The 25,144-nt window shown below is 33.5% G+C and overlaps 3 protein-coding genes across 4 annotated transcripts; 1 reads left to right on the forward strand and 2 right to left on the reverse strand.

Moving 5' to 3' along the window:
* Positions 1-490: 490 nt before the first annotated feature.
* On the reverse strand, positions 491-14,449 carry LOC146957724 (general transcription and DNA repair factor IIH subunit TFB1-1-like). Of its 2 annotated transcripts, XM_085738524.1 has the most exons (20): positions 14,125-14,449; positions 13,963-14,041; positions 13,501-13,562; positions 13,202-13,262; positions 12,502-12,604; positions 12,161-12,236; positions 11,693-11,788; positions 8,748-8,792; positions 6,817-6,873; positions 6,547-6,702; positions 6,386-6,451; positions 4,448-4,571; positions 3,549-3,605; positions 3,363-3,469; positions 3,028-3,219; positions 2,736-2,849; positions 2,029-2,106; positions 1,636-1,683; positions 1,403-1,471; positions 491-820 (listed from the first exon to the last, which is right to left on the reverse strand). In XM_085738524.1, the coding sequence occupies exons 1-20, from the start codon at positions 14,209-14,211 to the stop codon at positions 737-739; spliced, it is 1,761 nt and encodes a 586-aa protein (XP_085594650.1). In that variant the 5' UTR covers positions 14,212-14,449; the 3' UTR covers positions 491-736. The 2 variants fall into 2 exon arrangements, with proteins under 2 accessions (XP_085594650.1, XP_085594655.1); XM_085738529.1 differs by lacking the exon at positions 8,748-8,792.
* A 1,225-nt stretch (positions 14,450-15,674) lies between these two features.
* On the forward strand, positions 15,675-18,960 carry LOC146957725 (pentatricopeptide repeat-containing protein At3g23020-like). The gene has a single exon (XM_085738559.1). It carries the CDS (start codon positions 15,937-15,939, stop codon positions 18,418-18,420), a length of 2,484 nt encoding a protein of 827 aa, XP_085594685.1. The 5' UTR covers positions 15,675-15,936; the 3' UTR covers positions 18,421-18,960.
* A 794-nt stretch (positions 18,961-19,754) lies between these two features.
* LOC146957726 (chaperonin CPN60-2, mitochondrial-like) lies at positions 19,755-24,678 on the reverse strand. The gene is made up of 18 exons (XM_085738562.1): positions 24,513-24,678; positions 24,228-24,252; positions 23,955-24,086; positions 23,518-23,677; positions 23,155-23,330; positions 22,941-23,036; positions 22,526-22,630; positions 22,101-22,187; positions 21,930-22,019; positions 21,744-21,824; positions 21,590-21,658; positions 21,290-21,367; positions 21,083-21,178; positions 20,871-20,970; positions 20,689-20,792; positions 20,385-20,490; positions 20,189-20,267; positions 19,755-20,099 (listed from the first exon to the last, which is right to left on the reverse strand). The coding sequence occupies exons 1-18, from the start codon at positions 24,548-24,550 to the stop codon at positions 19,991-19,993; spliced, it is 1,731 nt and encodes a 576-aa protein (XP_085594688.1). The 5' UTR covers positions 24,551-24,678; the 3' UTR covers positions 19,755-19,990.
* Between the last annotated feature and the right edge of the window lie 466 nt (positions 24,679-25,144).

A 25,144-nucleotide genomic window follows, 5' to 3' on the forward strand; every position in this document is an offset into this window, starting at 1 on the left:
GTGTGAATCATTTTCTCACTAATCAGGAACACACCATCATACGTTTGTTTCGGATTTCATTTGTCATAAAGACGTCCCTTTGACGGTTTCAATATTTGCATTGTGTCTCTTTCACAATAGGGTTGTCCACCAAAGGATAATTTATTTAGAAGAGACATCTTTCATCACGCATCTCAATTATGTGTTAGTTATTGTGGTAACCTTGAATCACCAAATCATTTGTTTTTGGCTCATAATATATTGTTCTCTTTGACATGTTGTTCATCATTCGGTAGGTTTTTCTTCGGTTGATCCAGTTTAGTTAGTTACTCAGCACACTTCTTGTTGCAATTAGTTTGACTCTCATATGTTTAGCTAAGTTAGAAAGAAAGATATAGCAAGATCTTTAACAGTAAGGTGTCAAACTTTGGTGTTCTTCTCTTGAATGCCTTATGTTAGGGAGAATGCTTATTCGTTGGTATTCATTTTGGCTTGTTCGAAGAAAAAAAAATTCAACAAATGCTTTTGAATACATGTGTAAAAAAATTACATTGTCAGTGTATAAAAATTAATCTCATAAAATATTTATGAAATTAAATTCTATATAATTATATATAAAAAAAAATCGTCGATAATTCTAGTATTACTAACTCATTTGATCACGATATAAAGATAAATAGCCATACGGTTTTGGGGTCACGGCAAAATTGACGGAATATACATTCCTAAATTGTTATTACAGAGAAATATCATTCTTCTAAACATAACCATTAGGCTTCGACCCTTTAGCATTTCTTCTCCTAACGTCAGCATCGTAATGTAACAAAGCAGCATCCAGAGCCTGCACCAAAATGTCTTTTTCTTTTAATCCACTATGCGATAATGCGATGCAACAAACATTACAGATATTACAAAATCAAAGATAGTAAACAAAGAAGCATACAATTGGATTGAACAGAGACATGTATTTTTTTTTGGTTACGAACAGAGACATGTATGCAATACACTAGTGTTAGGACACTATATTCAGCACACAATTGTTGGATATAATAGGGAATGAACCCCACAAAACGAGTCAAAACCCACATAATTTAATGGATCCCATATAAATTTCATCTAATAATTAAAAGTGTTTCATAATATGCGTTGTTAACATTCCTCTTGTACAAAAACATTAAGCAGAGGCTGCAAAAGAATCATACCATTCAGTGCCAAAAATAAAAGAGGCAACCCGACAACAGTTTTAAAATGGTTGGGGTGATGGAGATAGATATGGACAGGCTTCTAAGGGGGGTTATGAAGTACTGAACTTATATTTCATGTTTCCGCATTGCACAATTTCATCACTCTATGTAGAAAGCAATTTGAGGATGATGATGGAATGAGACATAACTACGATCAAATGAAATTATGTGGAGCTCACCTGCTGCATTGGATGGACAACAAGGGAAACCTGGTGCCGTAGGTCTGACTTTGCAGATACCTTTATTTCCTAGATTAAGCAGATAACAATAGGCTTAAGTAGTTACTACTAATAAAACTAATGAAAGTGTATATTGTTTTTAAAAGGAATGAAAGTGTCCATGCAATGACAAAATAAAACAACGGTATTATTCAACTGAGGAATACTAGTAGAGGCTTCTACTAAATACATACCTCGAGTTTAGAATATATTTGTGATATGGCGTCTTTCAGTCTTCTAGCCTGCATCTCATTGTCAAGTGAACAAGACATCAAATACAATAAAATACAATTCAGAAATTTTCTAAATAAATCATTATCAAAAGATCTGCGCACTATAATGCATATATGATGCATATTTCCACCAAAATTATAATTGAAATAATTATCAATATTAGTTTCTATATTCTATCATACTCTTTATTTTATAATGAAATGGGGAGAATAAGAGGTGGCCAAGATTAAAAAAAAAAAAAAAAAAGTGAAGAAAATAACTGCAAGCAAGTAACATATGTGGTGCATTATTAGATAAGTCATGCATGGCAATCAGCATTGAAAGATCTTACTGAAATCACATTCAATTTTCACCTTACTAACAAGACTTTGAGTTGTTACTGGATAAGAAGACCAAAAGTGCCTCAGTAATTCCTGACTGCAAATCCAATTCTGGAAAGAAGACAAAAAGCACACATTAAAATATATCATATATTTATGGCTAAAATATGGTTTTAGTCCCTGCAAATATGCCTCGTTTTGGTTTTAGTCCCTGTAAAAAAAATTTGTTGTTTTTGGTCCCTGCAAAATTTTTTGTTTTTGAAAATATGCCCAGAGGGACTATTTTCAAAAAAAAAAAATTTTGCAGGGACCTTTTTTAAAACACAATATTTTGCAGGGACCAAAAACTACAAAATTGGTTCAGTTATAATGTGCCACGTATGCAAATCATCACAAAAGTGGGATCAGGGACTATTTTCAAAAACAAAATATTTTGCAGAGACCAAAAACTACAAAAAAAATTGACAGGGACTAAAACCAAAACAAGGCATATTTGCAGGGACTAAAACCATATTTTAGCCTATATTTATAATAGAAACGCATATAGACATACCCAATAACTTTATTTAGATTATGAAAGTTACACCACTGCTTGAAAATTACAGCAACTTACGTGACACTTTCAATCTCAACAGATATTATAATAAGACTATCCCCAAATCTCTTTAATTTTTTTCTTTTTCGTCCACTCTTATTTATTTCCTTCTAAAATATATCATAAACAACAGCAGTTGACTCACATCTAGTAGTTTCTCCTTAGTTGTGTTGGGTAATATATCAAGGACACTCTCCTGTGAACTTTTCCCAAGATTTGATTTGGTGCTTGAGATGTTTTTAGTCAATTCAGTAAGGACCTGGAAAAAAAAAACCACTTTCATTTCCAATATAACAGAGTTTTCGTGAACACAGAAATAATCAAAACGGGAAAATATGTTTTTTGACTAAAACATTGAGTATTTAACTATACAAATTAGTAATTTTGTAAAAAGTGGTTTGTTTTTATTTCAAACTAAGCAATACAAATGCCATTACCTTAAAAGCAACCTCATGACTCAATAGAGGATCCCTTAATCCCATAGTTTTGATGTTAGATATGGACCCCCTCAAAGAGCCATAGGCTTCCTCAGAACCCAAATTGCATCTTATTTTCTCCTTACCGGCTAGAGAATCATCCAAGGTTTTTACTGCGTTAGCTTGTTGAGAATCAAAATAGTCACGAGGATCCTGACCAAGAAACCACATAAGAGTCATAACACTTTAACAAATATTTAATCTAAAAAGAAAATTATTTAATCATGAATAGATTTTATGACTGGAGCTATTCACTAGGAATATGAGTTCATTTAATTCTAGAGACAAAGTAGGACCTTGATACAGAGTGGTGCAAATGGATGATCATCTTGTGCCTGAAGATCTTCAATCTGGGCCATCTTAGAAATTCTGGTTCGCCTCTCCTCTACAACCCCATCAGATTCTGTATAGTGGTACAAATTAAGAGCTTGCACAACATGAACGGAAAGAAAAAGGACAAGAAATAAGTTAGTTTCACTAACCATGTTTTCTCCGAGCAAGCACTTCTACCGCTGTTCTTGGATGTTCCATATCTATATCTACATTTATGTTTGAAATCTGAATCATCAGACCAGACAATTCTAACATAAATATGTTGCACCTACACAGGTTTAATTGCATATTCTGAATTCAATTTATTTCGGGACTATTTTGATGTTTGGATCAACACTTTCAAATGTACAGAAAACACTTGGTGCCAATAAAATGCTTCAACAGAAAGAAACAAGAGGAATTTAAGACACATAGTAAAGTTGCGGATTGGCAGTTAGAACCATCATTTTGTACAGCCACTAAATGATCTGCTCGAGAAACAAGTTTTAAAAGAATGCACAAAAAAGAGAAGTAAATGTATCTGAAAAAGTGTCCAGAAAATGTCCTATCCTATTTCTATGAAGTAATTACACAGAAGATAGAGAACCAATGCAATAAATGAGCCGGCGTATGAAGCAACTAGTTAATGCAGTAAATGAGTCGGCATATGAAGCAACTAGTTTCTCTTCCTTCACTTTGCATTTGAACTATTATTCATTTTTGTAGAGCATAATCATACAGCAACTTCAATACCGACTAATGGAGTAGTGCAAATTAATCACGTGCTTTTCCCAAAAAAAAAAAAAAAAGTGAATGATTCAATTATGAAATGTATATTTGACAATCTTTACACGTTTACAATCAAAAGACCTTCTTTCTTTCTTGTAGAGTTTAAGACAGAGAAAGTATAAGGAATGAATTCCATGAGACAGACATAAAACATCCAAAATACGAACAAAGTTTAAGAATGAAATTATGAAACAAAAAAAATATCATCAAAATATATATATATATATATATATATATATAGAGAGAGAGAGAGAGAGAGAGAGAGAGAGAGAGAGATTACCTAAAGTTTTTCCTTCAAGAACCACCTCACTTTGTCTGTTGAGATCTTGCAACAACGTTCTCCGATACAGAGTATTTTGAGCTTCAGATGTTTCCTTGCTACCATCACGGAAAATCCCATGATCCTTTTCACCAAATAGAGCAAAGAGTTAAAATACAAAAATTCAATGCAGACTAGTAGTTCTGAACTAACACAACATAGATAGACAACTGTGCTACATTTAAAATTTTGTTAATAAATAAATGATCACCAGCATACGTCTAGAATATGCAAATGACACGTGCACACAACTCATTCATAATCCACATTATATGCAGGAAAGAAAAAAGAAGAATTATCAGTGGCTACAGACAGCAAAGATAATAGAGCCTATAACGGGTAAGACAACCAAGACAAAGTAACTCAATTAGTAACCTCACCAATCCCTCAAGGATAGTCATTGGCTGAATATTGTAAACAGTTATCAAGGCAAGGGTAAGATCAATAGAAGTAGAGAAAGGTGATTCCTACCCAATGAGCACTAAAACCTGATACCAAAACTATCCCCCAAGTTGAAAGAAGCAAGTCATGAGAGCTAATTTTTCCGTGGACTAAAGTTGAAAATCTTGTGATATCTAACCAGGTCATTAGAGGACGACATTGGAAAGGATTCAGAATCTGCTTATCCATATTGTTGAAACTATTTAGATGTTAGCATAACTGCTTTGTTTATTTCTATTCAGTTATAGGAAAAGGTTGTCATATGTTGTTCAAGTACAACAGGTCATACGCTACCCATTCTCAGTAATCAGCAGAAGTATGACATAACTGTAAGGGTGCAGAACATTTGGACATGCGGTCATTCACATTATCTCTCCTCCATTGTGGGGGGGGGGGGAACCGTATCCTAACATCCAACTGTATTCTCTTTCTAGCTATTGGCATCCATAAATGAGTGAAACTTATTCTTGCGCTTGGATTCTTAGTTGTTTTAGCATTGCACTTTGGGGATTTGATTCTTTCTCCTCTCACCCACTTATCATCCCTGACATGTGGGCAAAGGAAGAGGAAGATTGACAGCTGTACGTGTTCACCAGAAGCTGGGACAATGACTCGAGGAAAACAGACAGGTCAGTTGGGATGGAACAATGATGGTCAAAGAGTAACTGGACTATTGGAGGATAACAGACATGACCGCAAAGTAACACGGCAAAAGGTTACCCTTATGCAAAACTGTAGCAACAAAATGTTACTCTTATGATATCTTAAACAAATTTTTAACCTTGTAACATACATTGGAGTTCACGTTCCATACACACATATTCCTGGAGATGTGTTTAGATATCTTAAACAAAACTTCCATAATCTTATGCTGCAAAATTAAAGCAGCATAGCTTTCCTTTATTTCAGACTACACAACTATAGCAACTTCACTTTGAGACTACAAGACAGCCTTAGGGTCCGTTTGGATTAGCTTATTTTAGAGCTTATATAAAACAACTTATGCAAATAAATAAGTTTTTATGTATTATTTATAAGTTTTTAAGGTAGTCTATGAAATAACAGTTTATGAAGATACAATTTTCGCTAGTGAGAGCTTATAAATTAAAATAAAAGCTTATTTATTTACATAAGCTATTTTTCATAAGCTCAAAATAAGCTCAAACCAAACGGGGCCTTAGTGAAAAATCAATCTTTTCTATGTTCCTATGCTTCCTCCCAAGTCTTGGAAACATCAAGGAAAAGATATGGAAAATATGTTTTTGAATCCCTTAAATAAAATAAAACAATTGAACTGCCAATTATCCTCTTACTAAAATGGTCGGCAGAGTGTAGTAAGAGTTGCTAGCACTACTTTGCGCAAAGAATGATTAAGAATTGCAACTGAAAGTTTTACTTTAAATGTAAATTGAAAAACGACATAATATATGAGATGCAGAATAGTTTCATTCACCCTACAGGAAGATGAGTGTAATCATCCCCTTGGTCTGCTTCCATGTCTAAAGTTGGATCGACCCGTCGAACCTGCAAAAACACACAGTGAAGTAAATGGAACTGAGAATTAAAGTATGAAACGACAAGATTTTCAACAAGATTAAAAAAGAAAAAAAGAGGAAGACCTTCTTTCGAGCTTCATTTTCTAATATCTCGTCATCTTTCAAAAAAACAGCAAGATCTTCATCTTCAGCAGCCTCAGCAGCTGCTGCAATAGCATTTTTGGTACTATGGAGATATTCAGCTTTGAAGTATTTGTTCCAGAAATCTACCTCGCTCATCTGGAATTTGAAGGCCATGGAAGAAATAAAATAATTCAGTGTGCAGAGTAATGGATTAGTTTAGATGTGAAAATATAAAAGATGATAACAGAAATTTATTGACATCTATAATACCTTACTGGGTACAAAATTGAGAAATGCCTGGTGAACTGCTGGTTTGAGGGCAAAAATCTGGAAAGACAACAATGCAAAGAAAGTAAGGAAATAGTCTGCAAGTCATTTCTTCAAGTGAAAGAAGAAATATAAGAAAATGTGAAAGAAATACAAGTGAAAATCAATACTGAAGTTTAGGATGAAATATAAGAGGATAAAAAATTTATTTAATTTACAGGGATTAGAGGGGGAAAAGGAAAAGAAAGAAATAAAGCTAGAATAATTTGATGTGATATAAAATACAAAAAACCAACAGCAATTTATACAAAAGTTAGGTCACGTTCTACTACAAACCACGACCTACAAATATAGAAACATGAAATTAAAAAATAAATCATAATGTTCCTTCCTCAATTAGCAGACTGCATTATTCTATAAGAAATGCACCAATGCAGTCCCAAGATAGTCTAATAAAAGCATCCATAAGAAATACAAAGCTTAGACATAAGCAAAAAGGAAAAACAGTTCCAACCCGTAAGACAAAAATGGAAGCTGCGACAACCACTTCCAAACACTAGAAAACTTTCGCTAAACATAAAAATTTAAAAAATTCTGAACTCGAAGTAAGTTAAAAAAAACACTCTCCTTAACCTTCAAAACAGAAGCCAGACAACTTCAATAAAACCTTTTGAAATGACAATTTATTATGACTAATCTTGGAAGTCCTTTTCAACCTCCTCATTAATGTACGTCTACGGTTGAGAAAATATCTTAACATCCTCATCAAACTAACTAACTTTAATATCCCCAAAAAATCATTCCATAAGATGTAGAACTCAAACAAGTAAAATCTCAAATAAAATGAGTTGCTCATGCACTAATTGTAGCTACAAAAAAAAAAAAAAAAGAGAAAAACTAATCATGTTGATACTCAGATAGGTTGAAAGCTATTACTCAATTTATTGACGACAAAAACACAAGTCTTATCCCAATAAATAGAATTTCAATGAGAACCCCAATAGGTGGAGTAGGCTACATATGTCAATTGACACCACAATATCTTAAGTCTTACGATGGAACATTTACTTCTAAACCTCTCTTAATTTTGTTCAAACCATCCGAGAAGAGACTGCCACATTTTTTACAAAGGGGGCTATCCCAATTTTCTCTTCAATGATCGGATTGCTGATCCAATCTTCTGTGGTTGTTCGTTCAATGTAAAATTATTAGTCTCAACAACACTGAGTTTACTTTCTCGTTGGCTCTTTACGACCAAACATCTTGTCTTGTACAACATTTCAAGTCTTATAGTTGTAATTTTTCTTTGAGTGATATTTTTGTATCATAGTCATGCCCAAAGAATTCCTCCATTTCAGGCACACTGCTTAGATCCTACGATTGACGTCACCCTCTATCCCCCCATATTACTTTGTATGATGGACTCAAACAAAAGTACTTAACCATGAAACTTGTTGTATTGTAGATTCTCCAATTTTCACATATAAGTTAGGATATGTCTCTTCCAGGGCAAATGGAACCCCACTGCCAGAGATGTAGTGAAAACACCCTCTCATATTATAATTATTCTTGATTTCAACTCAATATCACCTAATATCAGTATTACAAACTAAGTGCAAGCATATGAATGCACAAGAAAAACGCATAGAAAAGATGTGAAACCTATGTCATGTTACATGTGCAAAAGATACTTTTGTGCTAGCATAAACTATTTAATGTAGCTATCTATATATAACCCTACTCGGCATGCTATTTCTGTGCATAACAGCATAAATCAAACCCGGTTAGCTCCCACCAATTAGCTAAACATTTAAAGCAAAAAATCGAGCCTTGAAATTTAGTATCATTATATGTAGCATTAGAAACTTTAAACGATTCAAGACTCTGGAAATCTAGTGAACTAAAAGAGAGCAGAGTTAGATGTAGTCCCATGCCTGATATTTTATCTCTGGAGTCAATTGAAATTTAACCTGATTTATCTGAAAAACAAAACAAGAGAAAACAACCCACTTGTTATTACATATATGCATGCATCTGAAGCTAAAAAATCCAGTGCCGAGAGATCATGAACATGGCTTTAAAAAATTGAGAACCCAATATAACAAATAATACTAAGTTGGCTACATGCATCAAAGGAAGCTTAGGTCTTTATTGAAACCATCGTTGTATAAAATGCATGAGATAATAATAATAGTAATAATGATGATGATGATGATGTATGAAATAATTTCATACATATAATAATCAAAACAAGCTACAGGTCCTTAATAAAACCAGTGTTGTATAAAATTTGGAAATGCTTTAAAATTGTGCAAAAGAGGATAGTTCTCTCAACATTACAAATTAAAGTCAATTCTCATTTTTATGTTTAGCTTGAAATTGCGTTTACAAAATAAGATCCTGATGAAGAGAAATGAGAGATGTATATTGACCGAGAATGAAATTGAAATCTATGTAGCAAAGGGATGATCGATTGTGTAATTTGTCTGCAAGAACAGTCGCTTAAAGAAGAAGATGAGAGCAGCGTGATATGTTTTACTTTGAAGAGTCCCCACAAGAACAATTAGCAGAATAAATGAGACACTGAAGCACGGGTACTCCGTTTTGCTAAACGTACCCGTACCGGGTACTGCGCGGGTACTGGTACACGTACTGTACGCGTACTGTACGCACCCATGAAGCACCAGGTTTTTTTTTTTTTTAATGGTTGGGTACGGACGGGGTACTGCAGTGGTACTGATTGGGTACGTTCATCCTCTTTTTTTGGAGAAAATGGAGCAATTATAGTTTTTTTTTATAAAAGTCAAACTTAACTCCACGCACATCCTCTTTTTTTTTGAGAAAAACAAGCCCTTTTATGAGAATTAATAGCATTGAAGCTAGTCATTTTACTGAAGATGAGGAAGGAAATAGTGATATCGACACAGTTGGAGTGTGATTTTTCCTATTCATGCATAGTTATTAAGTTTTATCCCGGACTTTAGTTTTTCAATTTGGATGTTTTAGCGTTGTAATTTTTTTTTTTGGTTGAATTTTTGTCGTCATTTGAGCAATATAATTTTCTCATGCAATGTTATTTATTTTAAATTAAAAAAAAAATTATCGTAACGTACCCGTACCTTTGTTTTTTGAGAAATGCCGTATCCCGTACCCGCACCCGTGCAACACAGAATGACGGCTATATATTTGCTAGAACACACCCACTAGTTTTTATGTGGGAGTGTTTTAGCAAGCTACACCTTAGGGTGTATTCTAGCAAATGCCTATAGGAGTTGCTAACGTACACCCACTTATTTTTTACAAGGTGTGTTATAGCAACATACACCTCAAGGTGTATTTATCAACGTTTTAGTTATATCTTTGCTAAAACACGCCTTAATAAAAACTAGTGGGTGTATCCTAGCAAACTCTTATAATATATATATATATATAGCAATAATAATAATAATAATAATAATAATAATAATAATAATAATAATAATAATAATAATAATAATAATAATAATAATAATAATAATAATAATAATAATATCAGACATATTTGGGTAGAATTTTTAATATTCAAAGAACAATCGAAGTACAGATATGACAGTAATAGTGGGGGCATTTGATTAGCATTTCTAAAAAAAAAATAACTTTAAAAGCTAAAAATAAAACAAAAAAGTTTCTTGTTCTCGGATTTTAGAACCGAATAAAACAAACATGGAATTCTAAAAATGCATAATAAGGACAAGCTTCAAATGTATCATCAACTATTGTTTTGTAAACAATTTCCTTTTATGGACTCGTCCATAAATACAGAAGTTCATTAGCATAAGACGACAATCTAGGGCATCTACTTTCACTGACATGTGCACCACTAGCAGTAGTATAGACTTGCTATGCCCTTGTTATGTAAATGTGGAGTCACTAATCTTTTAAATACAAGACAATTATTACAGTTTGCATTGCCTGATTTTCCCAATCCTATTGTGTCTTCTCTACCCAAGAGCGCTTGGATGAGATGACAAGGGATCTCTTCCAGCTTAACCAGAGGTCTTGGGTTCGAATCCAGCCATGGGAATGCATAAGTGTTAAATCTCGAGGGAGAGCTTCGTCACCTACTGCGGTCCTACCCGACTCGAGAGAAAAGTCTCTACAGTTGAGCGCAGAGGACATCCGATTCACACAAAAAAAAAAAAAACCGTGTATTCTCTTCAACTTATTAATTCCTCCAAACACTTGAGAAAAGTATACAACTTAGCAATCAGTATTAGACTTAATAAAAGGCCTCACCATTAATGAAGAGGATAATTTTAATCCCATAAGAAGATAACAAACAGGGTTTTAAAATTTGAAGACTCTAATCACTTTCAAATAAAACGACAAACCAGATTTCATCTCGAAACATTATGATAATTTCTTTTAAGTACAATGACAAATGAGTGTAATGCCTATATTTGGGTTTTGCTAACAAGAGCATACATATTATATTCTAATCACCGATACAATCAGCTTGTTTTATTAGTGTTAGATCACATTTTATAGTAAATACATTACCCAAACACAAGTTTTAAAGACTTTATTTTCAATGGTTATTCTTGCAAACTGTAAAACAAAACTAATCAACCATATTCATCAGATTCAAAGCCCGTTTGCCATAGAATTGTCATACACTAAAAGCTTCCAAAAGCTGAGTTATGTGCACAATAACAGACGAGAATAAAAAAAAATCCTAAACAATATTCAATATTTCAATTTGATGTGGCTTTTAAACAATTACTTAGCTGCAATATACAGACAGTTAAATATACAATGTTCTCATGATGAGATCCAAACCCATCTGAGTGCAATCAAAAAAATAAAGTATAAATGCAAAAGAGAAGATGCAGTGCCATACCCGACCATCACTAGTAGGCTTTGTGTCGAAGATCAAAGAATTTTTAAATCCAATCCTTTGTTTTAACTTTCGGCTTTCATCTTGGTCGAGCAATTTCTGTAAAATGTTTTTTAAAGATAAGTAATTTACAAGAGAATCGGAGGGTAAGATATCCTCCATATAAAAACGGATACATAAATAGAGCAAAGCTCTACAATCTCTCTGCCTATATATTAGAGTAACCCCTTAAAATGACCAAGTCCTATACACAAATATTTGATTTGCAATATACTTCACGTTGTATTTTTTTGTTTTTTGTTTTTTATGAATAAAAACTCTTTCAATCATCATAATATCAACAACAGATCTATCATTATTAAATATATAAAGGCCCCAGGGTAGTTTAATATCCAGATGCCCTTGGCAAACAAGGAATAAATACTAAGAACAATAATACACTACATAGTAATATATCTAGATTACATTTACCTTCTTTGTAGCCCAAAATTCTGATTCTGTAAGCTTATCACTCATCACAAGTTCCATATGAATCTTCTTCAATTTACTGCAATAGTTGAACTTAAGCAAAGTCAATAACATTGATCCAGTCAAGAAATAACTTAAACTAAGACGACCATATGACCATGGGCTACTGCTACTAAGTGGCATTTTGAGCAAGAGCAACTATAAATAAATAAATGGATAATTTTGAAGTAACAGTACAATAGCAAAACAAAGAGGAGTTTGCAACAAGAAATTAAGCCATGAGCAGAATAGTAAACAATATTTTCTTTCAAAAAAGTTGAAGTACAATAGTAAAAAGCAAATACCTATCTTCTCCTAATAGCTTCATCCTCAGTGTCATTTCGGCAGTGCTAAGCTGTTCATCGGAAACAACTTTTGGGGCTTCTACAGGCTTGCTAATAATACCAGCTGCTCAAATGTACCAAAAAAACACAATAGGAAAACATATATGAAACAACTGAAAATAAAAGTATTGACAGATGAATAAAGAGAGGGAGTAAAAGAAAAATCATGACAACTCAGAGTCTCCTTTTCATGTTACTTTACTTCATACCTTCTTTGTTAACAATTTCTAGTTGTAAATTATAACTGCATTAGAAAATCAATAGGAAGGTCGATACCATGCTCAAATTCTTTGTAAGATAAATTATTTGGTGATGCATCAATTTTTCTTGGGAATAACTTTTTAAACCAGGAAACAAACACCCCCCTAAATAATTTAGCACATCTAAAATCATATTTTTAAAACATCTTTTAATGGTTTGGATATGTTTAATCAATGAAAACCTTTTGAAAGAAACTCTAACTCTGAAACACAAGCCTACGGTCAAACAGTTAAACAGTGTAATAGCAAATCAGGCAAAGCACCAGTGTACCACAATTCAATGAATGATAATTAAGTTACAGAAACCACAGAAGAAGATTTTAAAGAGAAATAAAAAATTAAAAAAAACAACACCAACAAAAAATATATTTTATTTAGCAGTAGCCAAAATAGAAACTTACCAGCAAATTCCCGGCAAACATGAAGATCTGAAAAGCTTTCAAACTCAAAGATGTAACTGCCCTGGAACATAACACCTTATAATTTTAAAAGTTCATTTTAAGAAACAAACATTACTCACGTAAAGCATTGCACTACTAAGTTAACCATAGCACACAAAATGAAATGAATATAACTCAACAGAGCAGTGTTTAAACAAAAAATAAAATTAAAAAATCGAACAAACACAACACTCAGGCTACATAAATACCACCACAATGTAGCAAAGAATAGCAACAGCCGAAATAAACAAAATAAATACCTGAGAATGTAGAAGGTTTAGCCATGGTGGTTTGGTTGACCCCTCTTTGGTGTTTTTTTGACCTAAATTTTCGCAATCAGAATATAATAAACAACATCAAACTATGCGCACAGCACATGTTATCAATAATATTCTGATATTAGGCAAATAAAAACATATTGTAAGGCTTCAATAGTGATTAAGGTTTACAATCAGTTTACTGATTCAAAGTCGAAAGCTTGTTCGAATTAACTTTTTTGAGTTATCTATTGACATAAGCACTTGCGAGACTTTCTATGAGAACTTATAAAAACATCTTATGAAACATCCATAAATTGTTTACCACTCAAGGATAGCTCATGAAAACAACTTATAACTTAAATAAAAACAATTTGACTTTATTTTATCCATTGTTATAGAAATAGCTTATACATAATCACTTATATGATAAGCACTTAATTAAGTTGTTTAGTTGAAAAGTACTTTTGATTAATCTGAAATCAACGTCAAGCTTGTTGTTTGATGTTGGATCATTAGGCTTGAAAACAAGCTTCTGTCGAGTCTGCAAAGCGAAAATCACGAATCAGGCAACAAAAATTCGCAATGTGAATGCAAATTGAAATGGTTAAAGCGCTAAGAGAATACCAATTTGATTACACCAGGAGTACCAGGATCTTTCACAGTGGTTTTGTATTTGGCACGCTTAACAACTTGTTGTACCGACGAAGACATCGCCGTAGAATTGAATTCCGGTAAGGGTTTAATTCAAGGATCGAGAAATCGCTAATCGAAACAGTCACGTTTGGGAGAGAGCATTCTACTCCACGTTGCGGATATTGGAATAATCGCGTTTGGGAGGGAGAATCGCGATTTATAATTGAGCGAAATTGAGGAGAAAAATGGAATAATCAGTTCTAAGTTCGTAGAAAACGCGAGAAGCACCGGTGGGTGCCGCAGCCTATAATAATTTGCCTGCTATCGGAATACCTTAAACCTATTTATTAACGCTATAATTCAAAAACATTTGTTTATTTTTAGTATTTTGATTTTTGCTAATTATTTCTACACTTTTGTATTTCATTCTGGACCCTCAAAACAAAAATACTACCAATGTACCACAAACTTTATATTTATTTTTTAATATAACCAACAAACTTTATATTTATTTTTTAATAAAACCAACATTGGTTTATTTTATTTTTTTGAAGGAACATTGATTTTTTTTTAGTATTTTTTATCGGAATTTATATATTTTTCATTGACATTATGTTGTATTTTTAACTAACATTGTACTGATACTGTTTTTTTAAAAAAAGATTGTATTGATACCGCTAGTATTCATATGTTTGTGTTTGTGAATAATATGTGATTATATCAGAAAAACAATTTTAACATGGATGTGTTTACGTATTTTTGATATTTTTATGATATGTGAACTCAATTTATATATTTATATATGTACTAAGTTTGCAATTACTCGAACTTATGAATTCAAATCAGTTACTTTTTTAAAAAGTTTACGTATTCTCGATAAAATATAAATTTTTTGATGATGTGTAAACTCAATTTTGCATATTTACATATGTATTAATTTTGCACTTACTCGAACTTATGATTCAAATTAGTTGCCTTTTTAAAAAGTTTACGTATTCTCCATAAAGTATAAAAAAAAAAAAAAAAACTGAACTCAATTTACATATTTATATCTATTAATTTTTCATTTACTCGAACTTATGAATTCAAATTAGTTACCTTTCTAAGAGAATAAAAAAAAAACTATTTATTCAACTTAGCACATTCAATTGTCTTTGTATAGACTAATTCACACAATGAACTTAGCATCATGAATTAATGTGACGTTACCATTATTTATTCATGTATTGATATATATATATATATATATATATATATATATATATATATATATGCATAAGAGACAATTGATAAATTGGCTTATATTATATATTTGAGAAATATTAACGAGTTTCTACGAGTGTCTTTGAGACACTTCTAAGGATTTGAAATAATAAAATTATAATATTTTTTGTCAAAAAAAAATTATAATACTTGATTTTTTTAAAGAATAATTCTTTAATATTAAATGTTTAAAGAATATTTTAGGATACTCGTTAAAACGATTTTTAATTAACCATAACAAATAAATTAAGTTGTCCTGGTTATTACAACCTAGCAGTTGGGAAGACATTTTGTTTTGGAATACTTCCAATCCAAGCAACACATTATCAACTTTGTTATTATTCAATTTGTAAAAAAAAAAAAAAAAAAACTTTGTTATTTTTCAAACCAAACATGCCATCAAAGACCCCCTTTAGCATGCAGCTTCACTCCAAAACACATCATCAAACAAAAACAACCTCTGTCATTCTGCAATTTGCCAAGTAACTCAACACCAACACCAAACCTCAAATATCTCTCCTTTTTCTCTTCAAAGAAAAAATGTTTGTCAAGGTTCAACTCTTTTACACTCACACAACCATATTCGCAAATGCAAACACCAACATAGACAAAGCCGAAAAACTTTCCAACAACACACTCAAAAAACAGAAACTCCCTTTCAAAAACGGAACAAACGTCGTTAAACGCGTTCAAAGAACTGTCTTTCGAAGAAATCAACACACCCAGTTGAAGAAACAGTGTCCTGACAAGAATTCAGATGATGAGGTTGTTGAAAAAAGTAAAATTGGTTTGCACACCAAGTGTTCGACAAAATGTGTCAGTTACGGTGGAATCATTCCTTCGATTTTAAAAGACTTGGATATGATTCAGGATGTTGAAGAGGCATTAAGACCGTGGGTGAGTAAGATTAATAACAAGGAAAGGAGTATTATTTTGAAGCAGCAGGTGAAGTGGGATAGAGCTTTGGAAATTTTTAATTGGTTTAATGACAACGAGCTTGACTTGAATGTGATTCATTATAATATTATGATTAGGATTCTTGGCAGAGCGCGTGAGTGGGCGCTTTTGGAGGGTTTGTGGAATCAGATGAATGCTAGAGGGATTGTAGCGACGAATTCTACTTATGGTACTTTGATTGATGTTTATGGTAAAGGTGGACTTAGAGAAGACGCGCTTTTCTGGCTTGAGACTATGCTGGAACACGGGATTGAACCTGATGAGGTGACTATGGTGATTGTGGTTCAATTGTATAAGAAAGCAGGAGAGTTTCAGAAAGCTGAGGAGTTTTTTAGAAAGTGGTCGTTAGGTGAACCTTTGAGGCCAAATAATAAGCATATGACGGATGCTCCGGAATCGGTTGAGAGGGCGTTGTTTTCCAATGCTTCGTTTGGGTCACATACATATAACACTTTGATTGATACATATGGAAAGGCTGGTCAGCTGAAAGAAGCTTCTGAGACTTTTGATAAGATGCTTAAACAAGGCATACCGCCTACCACGGTGACATTCAATACGATGATTCACATTTGTGGAAACCATGGACGGTTAGAGGAAGTAAGTTCACTTTTGCGGAAAATGGAAGAACTGCGATGCTCACCTGACACAAGGACCTATAATACTCTTATCTCTCTGCATACCAAGCATAATGATATCGATATGGCAACCAGATATTTTAAAAGAATGAAGGAGTCCTGCCTCGAGCCGGATCTTGTGAGCTACCGTACCCTCTTGTATGCATACTCAATAAGGAAAATGGTTTGTGAAGCAGAAGAGCTTATAACAGAGATGGATGAGAAGGGCCTTGAAATTGATCATTTCACCCAGTCTGCTTTGACTCGGATGTACATCGAAGCAGGAAAGCTTGAGCAGTCCTTATTATGGTTTCAAAGGTTTCATCTAGCTGGCAATATGACATCTGAGTGCTATGCTGCCAACATTGATGCATATGGGGAGCATGGAAATATTTTGGAAGCTGAGAAAGTCTTCCGTTGGTGCCAAGAACGGAAGAATCTCAGTGTTGTTGAGTTCAATGTGATGATTAAAGCTTATGGTGTAGGGAAATGCTATGATAAAGCGTGTCAATTGTTTGATAGTATGGATAAACATGGTGTAGCTCCTGACAGATGCAGTTATAGTTCTCTCATACAAGTTTTGGCCAGTGCTGACCTGCCGCACATTGCCAAGCCTTATTTGAAAAGAATGCAGGTGGCAGGATTAGTGACTAATTGTATCCCATATTGTGCTGTGATTTCCAGTTTTGTAAAATTAGGGCAATTGGAAATGGCTGAAGGTGTGTACAAGGAAATGATAGGACATGGTGTGAAGCCGGATATTATAGTTTACGGGGTATTGATCAATGCTCGTTATGGTGCCGGAAGGGTTGAAGAAGCTATAAGTTATGCCAATGAAATGAAAAAAGCTGGTTTGCCGGGAAATACAGTTATATATAATACTTTGATTAAGTTGTACACAAAAGTTGGCAACCTGAAAGAAGCACAAGAAACATACAGGTTGCTTCAATCATCAGAAGAAGGTCCTGCAGTATATTCTTCAAATTGTATGATTGGTCTTTATACTAAGCAATCTATGGTTGACCAAGCAAAAGAGATATTCGAGACCTTAAAGAAAAATGGAACTGCAAATGAGTTCTCCTTTGCGATGATGTTATCTTTGTACAAGAATATTGAAAGGTTTGATGAAGCCATTCAAATTGCAAACCAGATGAGAAAATTAGGACTGTTGACAGATTCATTAAGTTATAATATTGTCCTTGACCTGTATGCTACTGCTGGGAGGCCCAAGGAAGCGATAGAGATTTTCAAGGACATGGTATCAGCTTCCATTCAACTTGATGATTGTAGTTTAAGGTCACTTGGAACTCTTTTGCTTAGATATGGAGCATCTAGGCAAGGTGTTGACAACTTGCAAGTAATGATGAAAAAGGATGCTTCCAGTGGTTTGCAAGCATGGATGTCAGCACTCACAAGTGTACTTGAAATAGATGATTATGATAATGATGAATAGATATATCCTCTATCACTAGTTTTCAAAGACTTAGCTTTGAAAAGCTTGCAAAGTTCAGTTGATAGATATGAGAATACTGTTAGTGTGACAGCATGCTAGCTGCATTCTGTCGTTCGAATCCAGATTTCAAAGTGTATATAATGCAAGCTTGACGTAATTCTGTGATTGATATGCTTCATGTTGATTCAGTCTTATGGCTTAATAGGGTCAATAAGAGCTCAGGTTGAAGTTGTTGTATGTCAGAATAGACAACTTCTTAAGGCGAACTATGTAAATCTTCTAATACTGTGAACTAGAGTTTGAAGTTCACCTTGTTCTTTTGGTCAAAGGCAAATCAAGGAATTCTGAAACCTTGACTCCCAACACAATGACAGCGAGAAGGAATCCGATGCAGGCAACTTGATTCCTTAAATTTGATGAACCATGTAATTAAGTGTAAATTTATAAACAAAATGTATACTTCATCATGGACCATTGTTGCATGAGTTGTTGTATATGTAAAACTAAAGGGGTTTTGATAATTTTGAATTCGATCTGAGGTAAGTAAAGTGTGATAAAGAAATGTTGTAGTTAGGATTCAAACTCAAGTTCTTCTAAACAATTTATTCTTAACTTGAGTTAATGAGTAATGACATTTGAAAATGCTTAAAACATTTTTAGTGTTTGAATCATCTACAGCTGGAGAAGTCTCTAGAGTTATTTCTCTCTGTAATCTAATTGCTCTCACAACTATAACTCCATTTTTTGTGACTTGTAAACAAAGTAGATGTTATAAATCTTACGAAATTTGGCCTTAATATGTAAGCAGTTTTTAGCTTATTTTATTCCAAAGCTCCTCCATATAGCTAATGGCTTACTATCAAATTTTGCAAAAACGTGCAGGACGGACAATACAAAAATACTGGTATCAATTTTTATTTTTTTTTTATGTTAAAATACTGGTATCAATTTGAGACAATACAAAAGACTCAATCTATAATTTTGTGAATTTTTATAAAATCTATCTCAGAGAATACTTCAATTAACTTGAAGTCTGTTTACAATAACTAAATAATTTTATTTCAACAAGATCTAGAAAACACCACTTTCGATGAAAAACCTAAAGTAACAATACGAACATTACATTTGTTATTTTAAAAAAAAAAACTAACAATACTAACATTACATTTGTTATTTAAAAAAAAAAAAAAAAAAAACTCGTCTTAAAAGCGCTATGCCATAAGAAGTACTTATCCAGCTAGAAAGACAACAAGAAATATACTTTTTTACATAGAAAAAATTAACAGAATATTTAAAACAACCTTTCACGTGAAAAGCCCGGACAAACTTCAAAGTGTGGAAACAATTTCTTACTAATTTAGAGGGTCAAAATTATTCAAAATGTTTCAATTATCATTGCAATTGTAATAAAACAATAACAATCTCTCCTCTCTAACCTACAGATTTGGTCCCTCTGCTATGATTACAAATTAATGCCTTCTGTCAGTAAACACTAAGCAGAAAAATGCTATAAAATAGTGGTACCACTCTCTCTAATCAAGGTTTAGTGAAAGAGAGCCAGATTCATCTACTAATAACCACCCATGCCACCCATGCCAGCAGGCATAGCAGGACCATCTTTATCTTCACTTGGGAGATCAGACACAATAGCTTCAGTTGTTGTCATCAAAGATGATACACTGCAGGAAAATTATTGCGGTGTTAAGTAAAGGCAACATATAACATACTAATAACATCCATATCCAAAGCAATATTCTTAACATCTTACCTGGCTGCATCAACCAAGGCGGTCCTAATCACCTTCAATGGATCAATAATTCCAGCTTTAACCATATCAACATATTCACCTAAGCATGAAAAAAGGTTGACAAGGGAATCAGAAACAGTAATAATATTGTAAACGAAAGAAACACCTTGTGACAAAAGTAAACACGGCAAAGAAAAGGAGAAAAAGGAACACTGACCTTTGGCGGCATCGTAACCAAGATCAGGATTATCCTGTTCCAATAGTTTACCAACAACAACGGCACCCTCAACTCCAGCATTTGATGCAATTGTGTGCACAGGTGTCTGCATTGTTTTAATTATAACAGGCAGTAAAAGAGTGAGCAACCAAAATTGCAATTTTAAGTTAAACCGTAGTGTGTCTTAAAGGCAAATTCAGCTCAAAATATTGCACAATTTAGCCTTAAAGGAACCGGTAAGAGAGGAGAAAGAAGAACAATATATCTAAAACCAAAAATCAGTGACAGTGCAGAAAACACAAACCTTTAAAGCATTTTGGATAATTTGGACGCCTATCTTCTGATCAAAATTGGCAGTTGAAAGCTTACTTAACTCATTTGATGCATAAAGAAGAGCAACACCACCACCTGCGCAAAACACACATTTATCATATATGATTGGAGAATGTATAGCTAAGCATACAATTGTCAGTGCTAATAATTTACCAGGTACTATGCCCTCTTCTACAGCTGCCTTTGTTGCATTTAAGGCATCTGTAACTCTATCCTTTTTCTCACCAACTTCAGCTTCACTAGCTCCTCCAATCTTCAAAAGTCAAGTTTCAGATGTCAGTTTTAGCACAAAAAAACCTTGGAATGCTCAACAGCTTATAAAAGAGCATAAGTAAGGAAGGCCAACTTAAAATAAGCTTATGCACCTTAAGCACGGCAACACCACCAGAAAGCTTGGCCAATCTTTCCTGTAATTTATCCTTGTCATAATCTGAAGTGCTATTTTCAACTGCAGACCTGATCTGTAAATCAAAAATCATCACATGAAACAGATCAGAAGAAACATCAATGAAAAATCAGCCCAATCTCTATGAAAATGGTAAAATCAGATTGAATAGGAGATTCAAACAAACCTGCTCACATCTTTCCTCAATAGCTTTCTTATCACCAGCACCGTCAAGAATGACAGTGTCATCTTTGGAAATTGTAATCTAAAAGATTAAGAAACTTGGTTAAGTGGTCTAAATCATTTGACCTCACATATAATCAAACAAAACAGTAAGGGTTTAGTGAAAAACTAATTTGAGCTAATGCACATCACTCGAGGAATGTCTGCATCCTTTGCCAAAACCAAGCAATCATGAACAATAACCAAGAAAGAGTACTAGAACTCAACTGTGCATGAAAATGCAACAATTAAGCTAGGTGGTTACCTTTTTGCAAGAGCCAAACATTTCCAGATCAACTTTCTCAAGATTGTGGCCAAGGTCTTCAGTGATAAGCTGAGCATAGATAAAATATATCATCCATCAGCTTTTAAGATTGGAGGGAATATTGCAATAACTTTATCGCAAATAGATAACTTACTTGACCTCCTGTAAGAACAGCGAGATCCTGGAGACCAGATTTACGATTTTCACCAAAACCAGGGGCTTTGATGGCACACACCTAAGACCATGCAACAAAAAACAAATCAAATAAGCAAAACTAAGAATCCAAAAATTTAAAGTACCTAAGAACAAATAAGTAAAGCTACAGATAGGCAAAACAAACCTTGATTCCAGCGCGAAGCTTATTTAGGATAAGAGTTGCAAGGGCATCACTTTCTATATCTTCAGCAACAATCAATAAAGGTCTTTGTTTCTGGTGATGAGGAAGTGTTAGTCAGTTTCAATATTTTACAATTCAATGTAAAATGATGAAAATAACAATAGTATTACTTACTTTCAAAGCTAACTCTAATACTTTAACTATGGCATTCAAACTTGAGATCTTCTTCTCATGGATTATGATGAGGGGATCCTCAAGTTCCTGTTGACACAAATAGACGACATCATTAGACATGATTTTTTAATTAAAAAAAAAAAAAAGACAGATTAAAGACGACGACGAGTGTTTTAGAAAGCATAGTTATCAATCAAAAAATAGCACATCACCGCCAGCCCCAAAATATAACGGGGATGACTTCCTTATTAAAATTTTGCATGTGTATCTATCCTATAATATAAAGTATTATTTACAACTATCATTTACAGGTATTATTTACAAATATTTTAGAAAGCTTATATCATACAAATATAAGCTTACTAGAAAGTATTATTTACAAATATTTTTAATGCTGCTAATAGAGGCATCGATAGAAAACATACACATTTCTGGTTCTTCTGGTTTGTTATGAAATACGGAGAAATATAGCCTCGGTCAAGCTTCATTCCTTCAACAACTTCCAACTCGTTGTGCAATGTCTTGCCATCCTGGCATAGCTCAAAAGTTAGATCCCAGTATGAGAGTGCATGGCATAAATATTCAAACATGAACACCTTTAAAGGATAATGGAGATGAAAAGAAGTGGCTAAATAAAGAGTGACTAAGGTGGATTTGAGAATTGTGAGAATAAATCAAGGAGGCCTCTAGTGTACATTTTTTTTTTTTTTTGGAAATAGTGTACACTTTTATATTAAGATAAGCATCACATGAATAACACCCAGTCCCCAGATCAATAAAACATGTAAACCCAGATAAATAATATTGATAATGTTCGCAACATAAGCACATAAAACTTACAGCAATTGTGATTACACCTTCTTTGCCAACTTTCTCCATAGCTTTTGCAATTAACTCACCAATTTCTCTATCTCCATTAGCGGATATGGTCCCCACCTGACATTGCAAAATTTAAAATATTAAGTTGACCAATAATTCACGACTCACAGTCCTTCTTGCTCACTACATCTCCTACAATATGCCTATACTATTAGCTTTAAAATTTCACACAAACCTGGGCTATTTCTTCAGAAGTGCTAATCATCCGTGCTCTGCTCTTAAGGCTTGTGACAACAGCGTCAACAGCCATATTTATACCTCGCCTCAGGTCCATCGCATTCATTCCAGCGGCAACTGATTTGCAGCCTTCGGAAAATATTGCTCGAGTAAGAATTGTAGCACATGTAGTTCCTGCAAACATTTAGACCACTCATTACTCAGTCAAATAACAAAAATAACAGATGCATGATATCAGCATGTCAAATAACAGTATTTAGATTTCAATTTTCCAACATCTATATCATGTCCTAGAGATAAAACCAAATCAATGATGTAGATTTACAAGAAAGTATAAACTTCCATGGATAAAACAGCTTACCATCACCGGCCACATCATTGGTAGCATTAGCAACCTGCTTTACAAGACTGGCACCTATATTCTTGACCTTATCCTTGAACTCAATGCTCTTAGCAACGGTTACTCCATCTTTGGTCACTTTAGGAGCACCAAAACTTTGCTCAATAACCACATTGCGGCCCTAAAAATAGGAAAAGAGATACATCAATAATCAGGATTAACACCAATTTAATAAATAAAAGGACAAAGATCAATAATTCAACATATTCCATTCCTACAATCAAAATTGGTGCTCATTCCTCTTGATGAGAATGAACACGAATGTGTGATTAAATAAAACTCCATTATCAGCATTATATAAAGCATTATTTTCAACTCTTTCTCCTTATTCTACTACATTTACCAAAGATATCTTACCCCTGCTAACCCATGTGAAAGAAAAAGATTTGCTTAGTTACCTTAGGACCCATGGTTACTTTAACAGCCTCAGCGAGGTCTTCAACACCCTTAAGCATCAAAGCACGAGCCTCCACGCCAAATTTGATCTCTTTAGCCGCATAATTTCTGTTCCATGCCACCCTACTTCCAACCTATGCAACCCAAATTAAAAAAAAATGAATAAAATAAAAAAACAGACATTAACAATAAAGAGTTAAAAACAACAACTAATCTCAAAACATTATCACCAAATAAAATATTAACAAATGCTATTTAAAACAAAAGCGTTTTACCTGTTGAACATTGTTCCTAGCAATCCTACATCAAAAAACACAATTTAAAGTTAGAACCATTCAAGATAATTGGATATTCAATCAACGTGGCTGGATCAATCAATCTCAATACACAATACCCAATAAATGAAAAAGTTCAATTTTTTATCAATTTTCAATCACTTTCTTAGCGACCCATATTAACAATTTCAGAAAACACAGAAAATTGAATCCATCTGACGCGTGTAAAAGGGTAATTGAAAAGGTCTGTGAAACCAAAAAAGGACACTGCCATTGATGACTTACCGAGCTTTGGAGGCAAGTGATGAAGCAAATCGGTACATGGTGTTGTTTGATTGCGTAAAGGGTAACTGAGAAAGCAAAGTACAGAAGAAATTGCAGCGACTGTTGTTGATGAAAGAACGCTGCACAGTTCCTTTTGAAGGAAAGAGAAAGATCTAGAAGAAGCAGCAGCTTTTAGGGTTTAGGGTTTTGAGTTTTAACGTTTTCGGATATTGTTTTGATACTGTTTTGTTTTTTGTTTTTTATTTTTACAAAATTTAAATGAGTTGGGTTTCGTCTTATCGAACAAGGCAAACAGGTTCGACGAATGTTGAATGCTAAAAGAAAACATGCCCACCAAAGGGTTCCCACGATGGCCAACGAAAGTAAAATCTTGACCTTACAGTTTAATCAACTTCTTACCAATTGAACCAACTTCATTGATAATTTCTCTATATACAAATGTATGGTTTGAATGTCAAGGGGTTTAGATAATGCGACCAAGAAACGCATTTTTGGCCAATTTGCAAGGATCATGGTTGATCTTAACATATCTAAAAGAATTTGTGATGAGATTATGATTGAGAGTGAAGGGTTTTCCTTTTGTGTAGAAATTCATTATGAATGGCTTCCTGATTATTGTCATTGTTGTGTTA

Source organism: Medicago sativa, chromosome 1 (genome assembly GCF_051527215.1).
Source record: "Medicago sativa cultivar Bolivia chromosome 1, Bolivia_mono, whole genome shotgun sequence".
Classification (NCBI taxonomy): domain Eukaryota; kingdom Viridiplantae; phylum Streptophyta; class Magnoliopsida; order Fabales; family Fabaceae; genus Medicago; species Medicago sativa.

Excerpts from the sequence above, each read along its gene's own strand:
- LOC146957725 (XM_085738559.1), top strand. The coding sequence starts at position 15,937 with ATGTTTGTCAAGGTTCAACTCTTTTACACTCACACAACCATATTCGCA.
- LOC146957724 (XM_085738524.1), bottom strand. The coding sequence starts at position 14,211 with ATGTCTTCGTCGGTACAACAAGTTGTTAAGCGTGCCAAATACAAAACC. Across the intron at positions 6,703-6,816 it reads TCAATTTTGTACCCAGTAAG|ATGAGCGAGGTAGATTTCTG; the intron begins GTATTATAGATG and ends TTCAAATTCCAG. Across the intron at positions 821-1,402 it reads TTGTCCATCCAATGCAGCAG|GCTCTGGATGCTGCTTTGTT; the intron begins GTGAGCTCCACA and ends ATTTTGGTGCAG.
- LOC146957726 (XM_085738562.1), bottom strand. The coding sequence starts at position 24,550 with ATGTACCGATTTGCTTCATCACTTGCCTCCAAAGCTCG. Across the intron at positions 23,331-23,517 it reads CAATGATGTGGCCGGTGATG|GAACTACATGTGCTACAATT; the intron begins GTAAGCTGTTTT and ends AAATGTTTGCAG. Across the intron at positions 22,188-22,525 it reads ACCAGAAGAACCAGAAATGT|GAACTTGAGGATCCCCTCAT; the intron begins GTATGTTTTCTA and ends TTGTGTCAACAG.